This window comes from Lithobates pipiens, unplaced genomic scaffold (assembly GCF_037356315.1).
Source record: "Lithobates pipiens isolate NorthernLeopardFrog02 unplaced genomic scaffold, aLitPip1_a1.2 Scaffold_16, whole genome shotgun sequence".
NCBI classification, from domain to species: Eukaryota; Metazoa; Chordata; class Amphibia; order Anura; family Ranidae; genus Lithobates; species Lithobates pipiens.
In genome coordinates, this window is record NW_027507748.1 from 627613101 (window position 1) to 627628568 (window position 15468).

Genomic DNA, 15468 nt, shown 5'->3' on the forward strand with positions numbered 1-15468 from the left:
TCCTTTTTTTCCCACAAATAGAGCTTTCTTTTGGAGGTATTTGATCATCTCTACGGTTTTTATTTTTTGCACTATAAACAAAAAAATAGAGTGACAATTAAAAAAAAAAAAAAAGCGCATTATGTTTTACTTTTTGCTATAATAAATATACCCAATAAATATATTTAAAAAAATATTTTTTCCTCAGTTTGGGCCGATATGTATTCTTCTACATATTTACAAAAAAAAAAAAATCGCAAAAAGCGTTTATTGATTGGTTTGCGCAAAAGTTATAGCGTCTACAAAATAGGGGATAGTTTTATGGCATTTTTATTAATATATATATTTTTTTACTAGTAATGGTGGTGATCAGCGATTTTCATCATGACTGCAACATTAAAAAAAAACAGTAAAGCAGTAAAGATGCCCTCTAGTGTCCATTTCAGTTATGGCTTCTACACTTCAGAAGATCAACATGAGCAATATGCCTCAATTCTGGCGTTAAAATTCTGTTGATTGATGAAGTGAATGATTTTAACATAACTGAAAGCTGCAGCTGTGAACAGAAAAGGCAAATGAAATATTAGGTTGTCCTTGTTAAGTCATGTATCTTTTAGTTGGCTATCATCTGAGCTCTGTCTACATGAAGTGGTCCTCTGGTTGTTTTACAAAGCACTAGAATAGGACAGGTAGTGAGCAAAACATCACAGTGCACATGCACACTGTGGAATAACAGCTCATGAGGTTCAATTAACCCTATAAAGCTGTGGGTGGGGGGGCCCTGGCTGTGCTGAAACTAGCCCAATGTAAGCAGAGCACAGTGGACCACTTTGAAGACCATCTACACAAGCTCTTAATATGCAAACACAGGAATAGCCTACAGAAAAAAACACACATTGCACCCTCATGCAGAGAACTTATTGGGAAAGATAGACTATCCTACCAAAAGTAGCTTGCATGAGTGCCTCCATAACAGGCGGCCTGCCCTGGGAGCACTTGGTAAGGGGGGGAGGAGCCAGAAGCGCAGACAGGGGACCACAGAAGAGGAGGATTGGGGCTGCTCTGTGCAAAACTATTGCACAGAGCAGGTAAGTTTAACATGTTTGTTATTTAAAAGAAAATGTTTTCTTTAAATACAGGTGCTAAAAAAAAATATGATGTAACAATGGATGCAATGTTGCATTAAAGTGATTGTATTTTTTTTCTTATAAAAATAACAAACATGTTATACTTACCTGCTCTGTGCTATAGTTTTGCACAGAGCAGCCCAGATCCTACTTTTTTCGGGTCCCTCGCCAGTGCTCCTGGCTCCTCCCTCCTGTCACGTGCCCCCATAGTAAGCAGCTTACTATGGGGGCAATGAATCTGAGCTGCAGCTCGTGTGTCCATTCAGACACGGAGCTGTGGTTCAGCCCACCCCCTCTCTATCCTGATTAGCTAACTGACTTTGATTGAGAGCAGTGGGAGCCAATCAGCCAATGAGTCTGGGGCGTCAGTCGTGGACATCGCTGGAGAGAGATGGGGCTCAGGTAAGTATTAGGGGGGCTGCTGCTGCTGCAAACAGAAGGCTTTTTACCTTAATGCATAGAATGCATCACGATAAAAAAAAATTCTGACTTTACAATCCCTTTAAATTCTTCTATCCGTAGTTCAGTTTTAATACTTACTTCAGGCATTTGGTCATAAGAGCGAATGGATGACAGACGATCTAAAACAGACAAAACACATTCTTATAGAGGTTCTTGTGATAAAATACACGTCACTAAATAAAGTGTAGGAGTGTAGGTTATATTCATGATTGGCCCTTACACCACCATCAACACATTCTTGCTTGGGGATTAATTGTAGTTCTGATATATAAAAACATAATAAAAAGAGACAGGAGATCATTGACCATATTGACCACTCAGATATTCTATTTCATTTTCGTAAAGAAAACAAAAATCAATAAAAATAAATCTAGCATGACATATAACAACAAATGCACTGCTACACTATTTTTTTTGTACATACATATAAATAGACATACATACATACATACACATATATTCATACACATTGCTGGTATTTGTAAACCTAATTAGCAGTACAAAGCATCAGCAAATATTGAAACTGAATATACAAGATTGATATGAATAATACATTATTTGCAGTCTTCAGATTTTACATAATTACTGTACGTTTCCAATACTTTTCTTAGCACATTGCATTCCATTCCAGGTAATCTCAACTACCAGATATGTCAAATGAGCATCTGCACTAGTGGAACCATGGAGGCTTCAAAATCATTTTTACTCTGATCGTATTCATGGAAAATGATTTGCACTTTTCTAATTACCTTGTTTATCAGCGTATAACATGCATTCCCCCCCCCCCCCCCTGAAAATAGGAGACAAATCACGGCTGCGTGTTATACGCCAATAGTGTACCTTGGACCTTGGAGGGGAACGAGTGGCGACAGAAATTCCAAGCTGTCATCTCCTGTATAATTGGCTCTCACTCGGCTCTGACGCCATTGGACCAGTGTTCTGTCTATCACAGGAGCTGCTCCAATGCCGATGGTGGAGGCGGGACTGTGTATGTGACTGCCAACTGAGAGCCGAGTAAACAGGAGATGGCGGCTCAGTGATTTCCTGCATGAGAGATAGTGAGGCTGCAGATGGGCATCAGGCTGTATTGATGGGAGATGGGCACAGATCAGGCTGCAGATGGGTGCATATAAGGCTGCATTGAGGCTACAGATGGGAACATGTCAGGCTGTAGATGGGCACAGATCCGGCTGCATTAAGGCTGCAGATAGGCACAGATCAGGCTGCATTGAGGCTGCAGATAGGCACAGATCAGGCTGCATTGAGGCTGCAGATAGGCACAGATCAGGCTGCATTGAGGCTGCAGATGGGCACTAATCAGGCTGCATTGATGGGCAATGACCATTATTTTGCTTCAAAGTGGTTTATTTTTTCCTGAAACTTCCCTCTTAAATTGAAGGTGGGTGTTATATGCCTGTGCGTGTTATACACCAATAAATACGGTAAATACCAGGAAGCGTGAAAAAAAAAATAAAGAAGCTCTTGCTTCATTTGTAGTAAAGAAATGTTTGATCTTTTTGTTTCCATCCAACATTGTCTTGATCTAGTCCATTCTAATAAATAGTGTAATTGATGATAGATCCATTTCTGCAAAATAGTTTTTTTGGAAGTTGAGACTCTCATGTTAGAACTAGATATTTGACTAATTAAACATGTGTCTAAACGTCTCTTAATATTAGCACAGTCCCATAGTGCAGGAGTCTCTAAACGTTCTAAACAAAGGGCCAGTTTACTGTGCTTCGGGCTTAAGGTGAGGGGGCAAGGGGAGTAGAAAATGTCCTGGCATTAGTGGGCGTAAACAATCAATGTCCCATCTTCGGTATTAGGGGAAATATTAGTGCCCCATCATTGGTATCAATGGGAGGAATAGTGCCCCATCATTGGTAAGTGGCATGAATAGTGCCCCATCATTGGTAAATGGGATGAATAGTGTCCCATCATTGGTATCAGTAGGAGGCATAGTGCCCCATCATTGGTAATTGGGATGAATAGTGTCCCATCATTGGTAAGTGGGATGAATAGTGTCCCATCATTGGTATCAGTAGGAGGAATAGTGCCCCTATCATTGGCATCAGTGGGAGGAATAGTGCCCCATCATTCGTATCAGTGGGAAGAATAGTTTCCCATCATCGGTATCAGTGGGAGGAATAGTGTCCCATCATCGGTATCAGTGGGAGGAATAGTGTCTCATCACTGGTATCAGTGAGAGGAATAGTGTCCAATCATTGGTATCAGTGGGAGGAATAGTGCCCCATCATTGGTATCAGTGGCAAGAATAGTGTGCCATCATCGGTATCAGTGGGAGGAATAGTGTCCCATCATTGGTATCAGTGAGAGGAATAGTGCCCCATCATTGGTATCAGTGGGAGGAATAGTGTCCCATCATCGGTATCAGTGAGAGGAACAGTGCCCCATCACTGGTATCAGTGGAAGGTATAGTACCCCATCACTGGTATTAGTGGGTGGAATAGAGCCCCATCAATGGTATTAGTGGGTGGAATAGTGCCCCATCACTGGTATTAGTGGGTGGAATAGTGCCCCATCACTGGTATTAGTGGGTGGAATAGTGCCCCATTGCTGGTATTAGTAGGAGGAATAGTGCCCCATCACTGGTATCAGTGGAAGATATAGTGCCCCATCACTGGTATTAATGGGTGGAATAGTGCCCCATCACTGGTATTAGTGGGTGGAATAGTGCCCCATCACTGGTATTAGTGGGTGGAATAGTGTCCCATCACTGGTATTAGTGGGTGGAATAGTGCCCCATCACTGGTATTAGTGGGAGGAATAGTGCCCTACTGGTGTCCAGTGCATTTATTATTACCCCATAGTTGGTGTCAGTAGAAGGAATAGTGACTCATATCAGTGGGCGGTATAGTGCCCCATGGACTGGATAAAGGTATGCAAAGGACCACATTTAGCCCCCGGGCCACAGTTTGGAGATCACTGCCACAGTTCATAATAAAGGTCATTACTATTAGAACAGGAGTATGAATAAAATCTACAAACACTCCTGGAACTTCAGAGCACGGCAAGGTAGATCATGTAATTCACACATTGTGCGATCACAGGCATTTTACTGCATTGTAGAAAGCCTGTCGCCACAAGGACGCACAGAAAACAACTTGTGTATCCAATTCACAATGCAATGCAGTACATGGCTGCACTGCAGCATGTTTCGATAAAACAAAGACATGATGGATTTTATAGCAGCGCAATATACAGTACAGCAGAATGTCACTGTACCTCCAGGACATATCCATCTACAATCTCTTCTGATAGTGGTCTCACCAATACAACTACTCCATTTCCATTCAGGGAACATACCTGTTGGATTGCCTCGTATGTGTTCTGATTTTTCTTGTAACATATGAATTTGACGTTCTACTTGTCTGTTTAGTTCAATTTGTGTCTCATACCTTGTTTTCCATTCATTGCCTGAAACAAAAAAAGAAAGGACGTTTCAGCCATAAAGGAAGCAAAAATGTGTTGTATCGTGTTAGCTATAGGTAGCAGCAGGAAAGTAAAAATGGAGGAAATACTTTTAATTGGCTAATATATGAACAAATTGAATACCTGCTCAACCTTAAGCGCTGTATAAACTGTTGGCCCTATATAAATCCTGTATAATAGTAATAACCTTAAAGTGGTTGTAAACCCTCCCCCACAACTTTGTCCCATGTAAATCAGCATAAAAACCCTAATGAACACTGCTTGTAGATATCTCCTTACTTGCTTAGTATTATTGTAATCCTTTTTGTTCTTTAGAATGACGTCACTGAACATGCCCAGATCTCCCCCGATTTACGGCACACTCTGTGTACTTGCCTTATCTATTATCATGACTTCTTATGGCACACAACACTGAACACCCAGGAGGCTGCAGAATCATTCAGCGCTTCCTCCTACACCCCCATGTGACCACGTGACATCACATGCAGTGTAAACTTGGGCATCAGACAGCATTACTGCAGTCTTATCATCTGAAGCTGATAAGACTGACAAAGGCAAACACTAGATAATGGGCACAAGTAAATACTATGAAATAAAACAAGTCAGCTATGAACAGGGAAGCAGGGTTGCCATAGAAACGGTGGAGTGAGAAGGAGGCTTGGTTAACAGTACAGGAAGTGCTCAATGTAAGGGCGGAAATAAACTCCACTGTGGACTCAGAAAACAATACTTAACCACTTAAGGACTGCCGTATTGCCAATGTACGTCATTACAATGGCACCGGCAGGCACAAGCACGTACATGTACGTGCCTGCCTTCCAGCGAGTGGGGGGTCCGATCGGATCCCCTCCCGCTGGATACGGCGGTCCGGTTCGCTTCAGGAGTGATCCGAGATGAGGGGAGGGCCGTTGGTTTCTGGCCATCCCCTCTCGATCGCTCCTGGTGAATGAGAAGCTTCCTCCCACTGTGTATTGTATACACAGGCAGGGAGGAAGTGATGTCATTCTCCTCGGGGCGGTCTTTTTGACCGGACTACGAGGAGAAGACAAAGTAAGTGTGCACCAACACTACACTGACATGTAGGCACACACAGGCACACAAACCCCCCCCCCCGATCCCCTCCCGATCGCCCCCCGATCCCCCCCCCCAGTCACAGTGTCACTGATTGCAGTGATCATTTATTTACTGATCACTGCATTCAGTGTCAGTTGTAACAGTAAAAACTGTCAGGGCAGTTAGTGTTAGGTCCAGGGTAGCCCCCTACCACCCCCCAATAAAGGTTTAACCCCCTGATTGCCCCTAGAGTTAACCCTTTCACCCCCTTTTGCCAGTGTCACTAAGCAATCATTTTTCTGATCACTGCATTAGTGTCGCTAGTGTCGCTAGGTAGCTAGTTATTTTTTTAGGTTCACGGCCAGGTTTTTATATCGCTAGGTACCCCGATATACTACCCAATAATGGTTTTAACCCCCTGATTGCCCCTAGTTAACCCTTTCACCCCCTTTTGCCAGTGTCACTAAGCGATCATTTTTCTGATCGCTGCATTAGTGTCGCTAGTGTCGCTAGGTAGCTAGTTATTTTTTTAGGTTCACCTCCAGGTTTTTATAGCGCTAGGTACCCCGATATACTACCCAATAATGGTTCAGGGTAGCCCCCTACCACCCCCCAATAAAGGTTTAACCCCCTGATTGCCCCTAGAGTTAACCCTTTCACCCCCTTTTGCCAGTGTCACTAAGCGATCATTTTTCTGATCGCTGCATTAGTGTCGCTAGTGTCGCTAGGTAGCTAGTTATTTTTTTAGGTTCACCGCCAGGTTTTTATATCGCTAGGTACCCCGATATACTACCCAATAATGGTTTTAACCCCCTGATTGCCCCTAGTTAACCCTTTCACCCCCTTTTGCCAGTGTCACTAAGCGATCATTTTTCTGATCGCTGCATTAGTGTCGCTAGTGTCGCTAGGTAGCTAGTTATTTTTTTAGGTTCACCGCCAGGTTTTTATAGCGCTAGGTACCCCGATATACTACCCAATAATGGTTTTAACCCCCTGATTGCCCCTAGTTAACCATTTCACCCCCTTTTGCCAGTGTCACTAAGCGATCATTTTCTGATCGCTGCATTAGTGTCGCTAGGTAGCTCGTTTTTTTTTTAGGTTCACCGCCAGGTTTTTATAGTGCTAGGTACCCCGATATACTACCCAATAATGGTTTTAACCCCCTGATTTCCCCTAGTTAACCCTTTCACCCCCTTTTGCCAGTGTCACTAAGCGATCATTTTTCTGATTGCTGCATTAGTGTCGCTAGTGTCGCTAGGTAGCTATTTTTTTTTTTAGGTTCACCGCCAGGTTTTTATAGCGCTAGGTACCCCAATATACTACCCAATAATGGTTTTAACCCCCTGATTGCCCCTAGTTAACCCTTTCACCCCCTTTTGCCAGTGTCACTAAGCAATCGTTTTTCTGATCGCTGCATTAGTGTCACTAGTGCCGCTAGGTAGCTAGTTATTTTTTTAGGTTCATCGCCAGGTTTTTATAGCGCTAGGTACCCCGATATACTACCCAATAATGGTTTTAACCCCCTGATTGCCCCTAGTTAACCCTTTCACCCCCTTTTGCCAGTGTCACTAAGCGATCGTTTTTCTGATCGCTGCATTAGTGTCACTAGTGTCATTAGGTAGCTAGTTATTTTTTTAGGTTCACCGCCAGGTTTTTATAGCGTTAGGTACCCCCATATACTACCCAATAATGGTTTTAACCCCCTGATTGCCCCTAGTTAACCCTTTCACCAGCGATCACAGTATTAGTGTCACTGGTGACGCTGGTTAGCCAGTTAGTTATTTAGGTTCCCCGTCAGGTTTTTATATAGCGCCAGGGACCCCCATATACTACCTAATAAAAATTTGAACCCCCTGATTGCCCCTAGTTAACCTTTTCACCAGTGATCACCGTATAAAGTGTTTTACGGGTGACTCTGGTTAGTTTGCTTTTTATAGCATCAGGGCACCCACCATTTATTACCCAATAAAGGTTTAACCCCCTGATCACCCGGCGGGTGATATCAATTAGGTTTTAGGGTCAGGGTCTGCGTCGCCCCAGGCAGCGCTAGGTTAGTGCCAGTACCGCTAACACCCACACGCAAAGCATAAACCTCCCGTAGTGGTATAGAATCTGAACAGATCAATATCTGATCTGATCAGATCTATACTAGCATCCCCAGCAGTTTAGGGTTCCAAAAAAACGCAGTGTTAGCGGGATCAGCCCATATACCTGCTAGCACCTGCGTTTTGCCCCTCTGCCCAGCCCACCCAAGTGCAGTATCGATCGATCACTGTCACTTACAAAACACTAAACACATAACTGCAGCGATCGCAGAGTCAGGCCTGATCCCTGCGATCGCTAACAGTTTTTTTGGTAGCATTTTATATTTAAATCCGGAAGGCAGTGCTTGGTTTTCGGGGTCCCGTACGTGGCTAGGCTCCCAAAAAGTCCCCCACATGTGGTATCCCCGTACTTGGGAGAAGCAGCAGAATTTATTTTGGGGTGTAATTTGACTTATGCCCATAGCATGTGTGAGCAATATATCATTTAGTGACAACTGTGCAAAAAAAAAAAAAAAATTGTAAAATTCCTGCAACTGGCAAAATATAAAATATTTCATGGACTCAACATGCCTCTCAGTAAATAGCTTGGGGTGTCTACTTTCCAAAATGGGGTCATTTGGGGGGGTTTTGTGTTATTTTGGCATTTTATGGCCTTCGAAACTGTGATAGGTAGTGAGGAGTGAAATCAAAAATTTGTACCCTTAGAAACCCTGAAGGCAGTGATTGGTTTTCGGGGTGCCGTACGCGTCTAGACTCCCAAAAAGTCCCACATATGTGGTATCCCCGTACTCAGGAGAAGCAGCAGAATATATTTTGGGGTGCAATTCCACATATAACTATGGCATGTGTGAGCAATATATCATTTAGTGACAACTTTTTGTAAACTTTTTTTTTTTGTGTCATTATTCAATCATTATAATACAATGCCGCCTATCAGTTCCCATCCGTGCCGCCTATCAGTGCCTACCCATGCCCACCTGTGCCGGCTACCCATGCCCACCTGTGCTGACTACCCATGCCCACCTGTGCCGACTACCCATGCCCACCCATGCCGCCCATCCATGCCCATCCATGCCAGCTATCAGTGCCAATTTGTGCCACCTATCAGTGCCCATCCATGTCGCCCATCAGTGCCACCCATCAGTGCCGCCTATCAGTGCCCATCAGTGCCGCCTATCAGTGCCACATATCAGTGTCCATCAATGCCACCTCATCAGTGCCACTTCATTGGTGCCACCTCATCGGTGCCCATCAGTGCCGCCTTATCATTGCCCATCAGTGTATCCCCATCAGTGCCCATCAGTGAAGGAGAAAATTTACTTATTTTGAAACTGAAACAAAAAAAAAAACTTTTTTTTCTAAATTTTCGGTATTTTTTTATTTGTTTAGCAAAAAATAAAAACCGCAGAGGTGATCAAATACCACCAAAAGAAAGCTCTATTTGTGGGAAAAAAATGATAAGAATTTGTTTGGGTACAGTGTAGCATGACCGCGCAATTGTCATTCAAAGTGCGACAGCGCTGAAAGCTTAAAATTGGTCTGGCAAGGAAGGTGTTTAAAGCGGGAGTCCACCGGGACTCCGCGTTTTTTTTTTTTTTTTTTAAAAGCCAGCAGCTACAAATACTGCAGCTGCTGACTTTTAAATAGTGACACTTACCTGTCCAGCGCGCCCGCGATGTCGGCACCCGAAGCCGATCGCTCGCTCGGCTGCCGGGTCCCGCCGCCATCTTGGGTATGGGAATCAGGAAATGGAGCCTTTCGGCTTCATTTCCCGGTTCCCTACTGCGCATGCGCGAGCCGCGCGGCGCAATCCGGACGGTCCCCGCTGCCTCTGGGAGCTGTGTGTTTCCCAGCAGGCAGCGGGGCACTTGCTAAAGGGGGGGGGGCATTGCGGAACGGGGGCGTAACCTACGCTCGTTCCGCAGACAGCTAGCCCGGAAGTGGGTGCAGTTACCTGGATTATCCAGGTAACTGCACCCCCCTCCCCCCTGAAAGGTGCCGATTGTGGCGCCGGAGGGGGGGAGGGATCAGATGAGCGGAGGTCCATTTTAGGGTGGACCTCCGCTTTAAGTGCCCGGTATTGAAGTGGTTAAACAGTAAGTAATATGTGATTTGGGCTGGATTACAGTGGCTATAGTCTGATAACTACTTATTATAATGGACTAAATGAAGAGAAGCATCAGAGTGGGAGAGTTTTCTTCCTCTTTAACAGTCTATGATTCTGTGGGAAACATTGTTGCAAGAGAAGACTTATGTATGTCGTTCAGAGATAAATATAGAAATCACTCCACACTCAATCCCAAATTCCAAAAGCAAACAGTGAATACAAGGAATCTTCTAATGCATTTCAGCCCTATAGGGCCTTAATTATAGCTATAACTAAAGTGGTTGTTTAAACTTCAGCTCTACTGCTGTGTGCTGTGTGAAGGGAGATGTGCACCTTCCCTCCTATCAGCTCTCAGAATTCTTCTCACTGAGCATTTCTGACAGTTTAGACAAGATTTATATAGTCTGGACTTTGAACGCATGTAGAGAAGAGAGGACTGCAGATAAACATGTACATCGTATGTAGGAGAATTTGTGTGTACCACCTGTGGCCAGTCACTTCACTAGCTATATGGAAGGGTTTAAAACCACTTTAAGGCCATACAGGGCTGAAACGCATTAGTAGACAGATGCTATGTGTTAGCTGTTAGCTTTTGAATGAATACATTTTGGATTTTAGGACTGAGGGCAGAGCATTTACTACATTATACTACCTGAATACATCTTGGGGTGCAAGTTTTGGAAAACATTCACTTTTCTTATTTGGCCATGGTTTTGTACAAATAACTAAAACATTGTACTTCTACACACACATACACACGCACACACAAACACATAGCAGACATCAAATAATGAACATTAATTAACCACTTCAGCTTTGGAAGGCTTACCCCCCTTCATGACCAGGCCAATTTTTTTGCAATACGGCTCTGTGTTACTTTAACTGACAATTGTGTGGGCACATGACACTGTACCCAAATAAAGTTTGTGTCATTTTTTTCCCACAAATAGAGCTTTCTTTTGGTGGTATTGTTTGCGCTATATACAAAAAAAGACTGCCAATTCGAAAAAAAATTATATATTTTATATATATATATATATATATATATATATATATATATATATATATATATATATATATATATATATATAAATATTTTACTTTCTGCTATAAAACATTCATTAACCACTTCAATACAGGGCACTTATACACCTTCCTGCCCAGGGGCGGATCCAGAGTCTAATCTCGGGATGGGCACTGCTATAAAATATGTTTTTTGGGGGGCAATTTATATGGGAAATGGCTGGTATTGGTGCTTCAATCATTACGGCACCATGGTTGTTATGGTGTCAGGATGATTGAAGCGCATTATTTCTATTAATACATTGTAATATAAAATTAAATGGTTCAACTCACCATATTGCAGAATCAGTGGGAGCCCTGAGGATGTCACTTGCCATGTCGCCTGCCACCAAATGTGGATTGTCACTTGTCACCAAATGCGGATTGTTACTTGCCACGTCACCTGCCACACATTGCGGATTGTCACTTGCCACGTAGCCTGCCACACATTGCAGATTGCCACTTGCCACGTCACCTGCCACACATTGCGGATTGTGACTTGCCACGTCACCTGCCACACATTGCGGATTGTCACTTGCCACGTCGCCTGCCACCAGATGCGGATTGCCACGTAGCCTGCCACACATTGCGGATTGCCACTTGCCACGTCACCTGCCACACATTGCGGATTGTCACTTGCCACGTTGCCTGACCCACATTGCGGATTGCCACTTGCCACGTCACCTGCCACACATTGGGGATTGTCACTTGCCACGACACCTGCCACACATTGCGGATTGTCACTTGCCACGTTGCCTGCCACACATTGCGGATTGCCACTTGCCACGTCACCTGCCACACATTGCGGATTGTCACTTGCCACGTTGCCTGCCACACATTGCGGATTGCCACGTAGCCTGCCACACATTGCGGATTGTCACTTGCCACGTCACCTGCCACTTGCCACGTAGTCTGCCACACATTGTGGATTGCCACTTGCCACGTAGTCTGCCACACATTGCGGATTGCCACTTGCCACGTAGCCTGCCACACACTGCGGATTGTCACCTACTGGTGGTCTTTTGTTGGGTCCCAGAGTGAAGATAGGCAGCAGAGAGATGATGCAATCTCTCTGCTGCACACAGCTTCCTACACAGTGAGGCCAGGGTGGAACTGGAGGGATGCAGGGCAGTGAGAGATGATGTCATCTCCCTGCTCCCCTGCCTGCTGGCTTCCTGATTGGCCAGCTGCCCCCCCCCTCACCCGTCCACTCAGCGCGGGTACCCGCGGAACCGGCCGCGCGGGTACCCTCGGAACCGGCCGCGATTGGACCCGCGGAACCGGCCCGCGGGTACCCGCGGAACCGGCCGTGATTGGACCCGCGGAACCGGCCGCGGGTACCCGCGGAACCGGCCGCGATTGGACCCACGGAACCGGCCCGCGGGTACCCGCGGAACCGGCCGCGATTGGACCCGCGGAACCGGCCGTGCTGTCATTAGCTGGCGGTATTCTCGGAGGGGGCAATTGACCCGTTGCCCCCCCCCTGGATCCGCCCCTGTTCCTGCCCAGACCAATTTTGAGCTTTCAGCGCTGTCGCACTTTGAATGACAATTGCGCGGTCATGCTATACTGTACCCAAAAAATAGAGCTTTCTTTTGGTGGTATTTGATCGCCTCTTGGATTTTTATTTTCTACTAAACAAATAAAAAAAGACTGAAAATCTTGAAAAAAAAACATGTTTTTTTTTGTTTCAGTTACAAAACGTTGTAAATAAGTAACTTTTCTCCTTCACTGATGTGCAATAACGGGGCTGCAGTGACGGGCACTGATAAGGCGGCACTGATGGGCACCGATGAGGTGGCACCAATGAAGTGGCACTGATAGGCGGCACTGATAGGTGGCACTGATATACGACACAGATAGACAATGATAGGTGGCACAAATAGGCACTGATAGGTGGCATGGATAGGTGTCACGGATTGGCATGGATGGGCAGCATGGATAGGTGGCACAAATGTTCATGGATAGGCGGCACGGATGGGCATGGATAGGCGGCACGGATGGGCGGCATGGATGGGCATGGATGGGCACTGATAGGCGGCTAGGGTGGGCACTGATAGGCGGCTAGTAGGGATGAGCTTCGTGTTCGAGTCGAACATACGTTCGACTCGAACATCGGCTGTTCGCCCGTTCGGCGAATTCTGAACGTTATGGGCCGTTCGCGCCAAATTCGTGTGGTGCTCACGGCCCACAATGCACTGCGATGGCGCAGTGCATTGCTGGCTCATGATTGGCCAAGCATGCACTGTGACCCCGCATGCTTGGCCAATCACAGCGCCGGCAGCGAGGAGAGCGGCCACAGGCAGGATGCCTGTGGCCAATCATAGCTCAGGCTGCGTAGTACACGCCCCACACTATATAAGGCCGCCAGCGCGGCGGCCTTGTGTAGTGTGTTGGCATCTGTAGCAGTTAGTGGGTATACACCGATCGTTATCGGCTGATTTTTCGTTCTTGCTCTTCTGTAGTGGTTGTTGTCTGCATGCCCTGACCGCAGTATACACCACTTTATTCACCTATATAGCTAGTGATATATCTATCTTTTATAATAGAGCTGTCAGTCAGTGTTAGGAGATTGTGTGTGCTGTCTGCGTGCTCTGAACGCAGTATACACCGCTATATCCACCCATATAGCTAACTATCTTGCTCGTTTTAAATAGAGCTTTCAGTCAGTGTTAGGAGATTGTGTGTGCTGTCTGCATGCTCTGAACGCAGTATACACCGCTATATCCACCTATATAGCTAACTATCTTGCTCGTTTTAAATAGAGCTTTCAGTCAGCGGTAGGAGATTGTGCGTGCTGTCTGTGTGCTCTGAACCCGGTATACACCGCTATATCCACCTACATAGCTCTTCTCTATTTGAGCCATCTGCCATCTGCAGGAGTTAGTGGAAGTTGTGTGTGCACAATATACACTACCCAATTGCTGGTTTTCCCAACTCCCTTCAGGCCATTACCATGTCTGGAAGGCCAGCAAGGAGAGGCAGACAGGCACGAGCCGATAAAAGAGGGCAAGCAGGCTCTGTGTCTAGAGACAACAGTGCTGGTCATGGACGCGGTGCATCGTCATCATCAGCACGTGGCCATGGGACACGCTTGTCCTTCTTTTTGGCAGCTAGACATGTTGAGCCGCAACATGCCAATGACTTGGTAGAGTGGATGACCAAGCCCTCTTCACCCTCCTCATCCTCTCTCACCCAGGCTCAGGGTACTAGCAAAGCAGCTGCCAACGCATCGTCTTCCCTCCTCTCAATGTCATCATCAGTGACTTCCCTAGACCCACCAATTTTTCTGCCCCTGTTTAACAGGGACATGGAATTACAATTCTTGATATAATATTTCACAGGAGGGCCTGTTCCTGTGCCCACCCAGAGTAACTGTGAGGACTTATAGTGTTGTGGCACCAGCACCACAACCACCAAAGGTCAATTTTTCTACCACTGTTCAACAATGGCATGTAATTACAATTCTTGATATAATCGTTCACAGCAGGGCGCTCCAGCGCCCACCAAGAGTCACTTTGAGGGCTTACAATGTTGTGGCAAAACCAACACCTTGTTCCGCCATTTCTGCAGAGCATATAGGGCAGGCCCCTACTTTCAAACATCCAACTTACAAACATCTCCTACTTACAAACGCAAGGAGACAGCAGCAAGTGAGATGAAAAAAGACGGATGGCAAAACAAATTATACAGGGGTGATAACCCTTCCCTGTGTTTTCCAAAAAGCTTAAAAATAGTTTTTTTGACTGGAGCTACACTTTAAAAATGTACCAGTTCAAAATTACAAACAGATTCAACTTAACACAACAAACCTACACAGTCCCTGTCTTGTTTGCACCGCCTGTATACTGCTGTTCTGAGTATATAGGGCCTGGGGGCCACACGTATTTCCTTTTTTTAAGTATGGAGTTCCCCTTAATATGCGTACAAGACCCAAAGGGGCTGGTAATGGGCAGGGAGGGCTACCCATGCCATTTTTCTCAATGATTTTCAACCTTATTGCAGGAACCAGATATAACATTAAAACGGCAAGCAGTTTTAAATAATATTATTTCCGTTAAATGTCATTTTGTGCAGGGACTGTTCTAAACACAGGAAACACGTGGCACTTCACAGGCATACTACAGACACCCCCCAGGCACCATATTTAAAGGAATATTTCACTTTTTTTTTTCACTTT

The 15468-nt window shown here is 45.3% G+C and overlaps 1 protein-coding gene across 2 annotated transcripts in view; it reads right to left on the minus strand.

Moving 5' to 3' along the window:
* The window catches only part of CCDC169 (coiled-coil domain containing 169), a 75249-nt gene that overhangs the window by 48755 nt on the left and 11026 nt on the right, over positions 1-15468 (minus strand). For both annotated transcript variants that reach the window (XM_077484148.1, XM_077484147.1), the window contains exons 3-4: positions 4896-5006; positions 1647-1687 (exon numbers count right to left, since the gene is read on the minus strand). In XM_077484148.1, coding sequence (XP_077340274.1) covers positions 1647-1687; positions 4896-5006 — 152 coding nt within the window. The remainder of the gene's footprint in view (positions 1-1646; positions 1688-4895; positions 5007-15468) is intronic.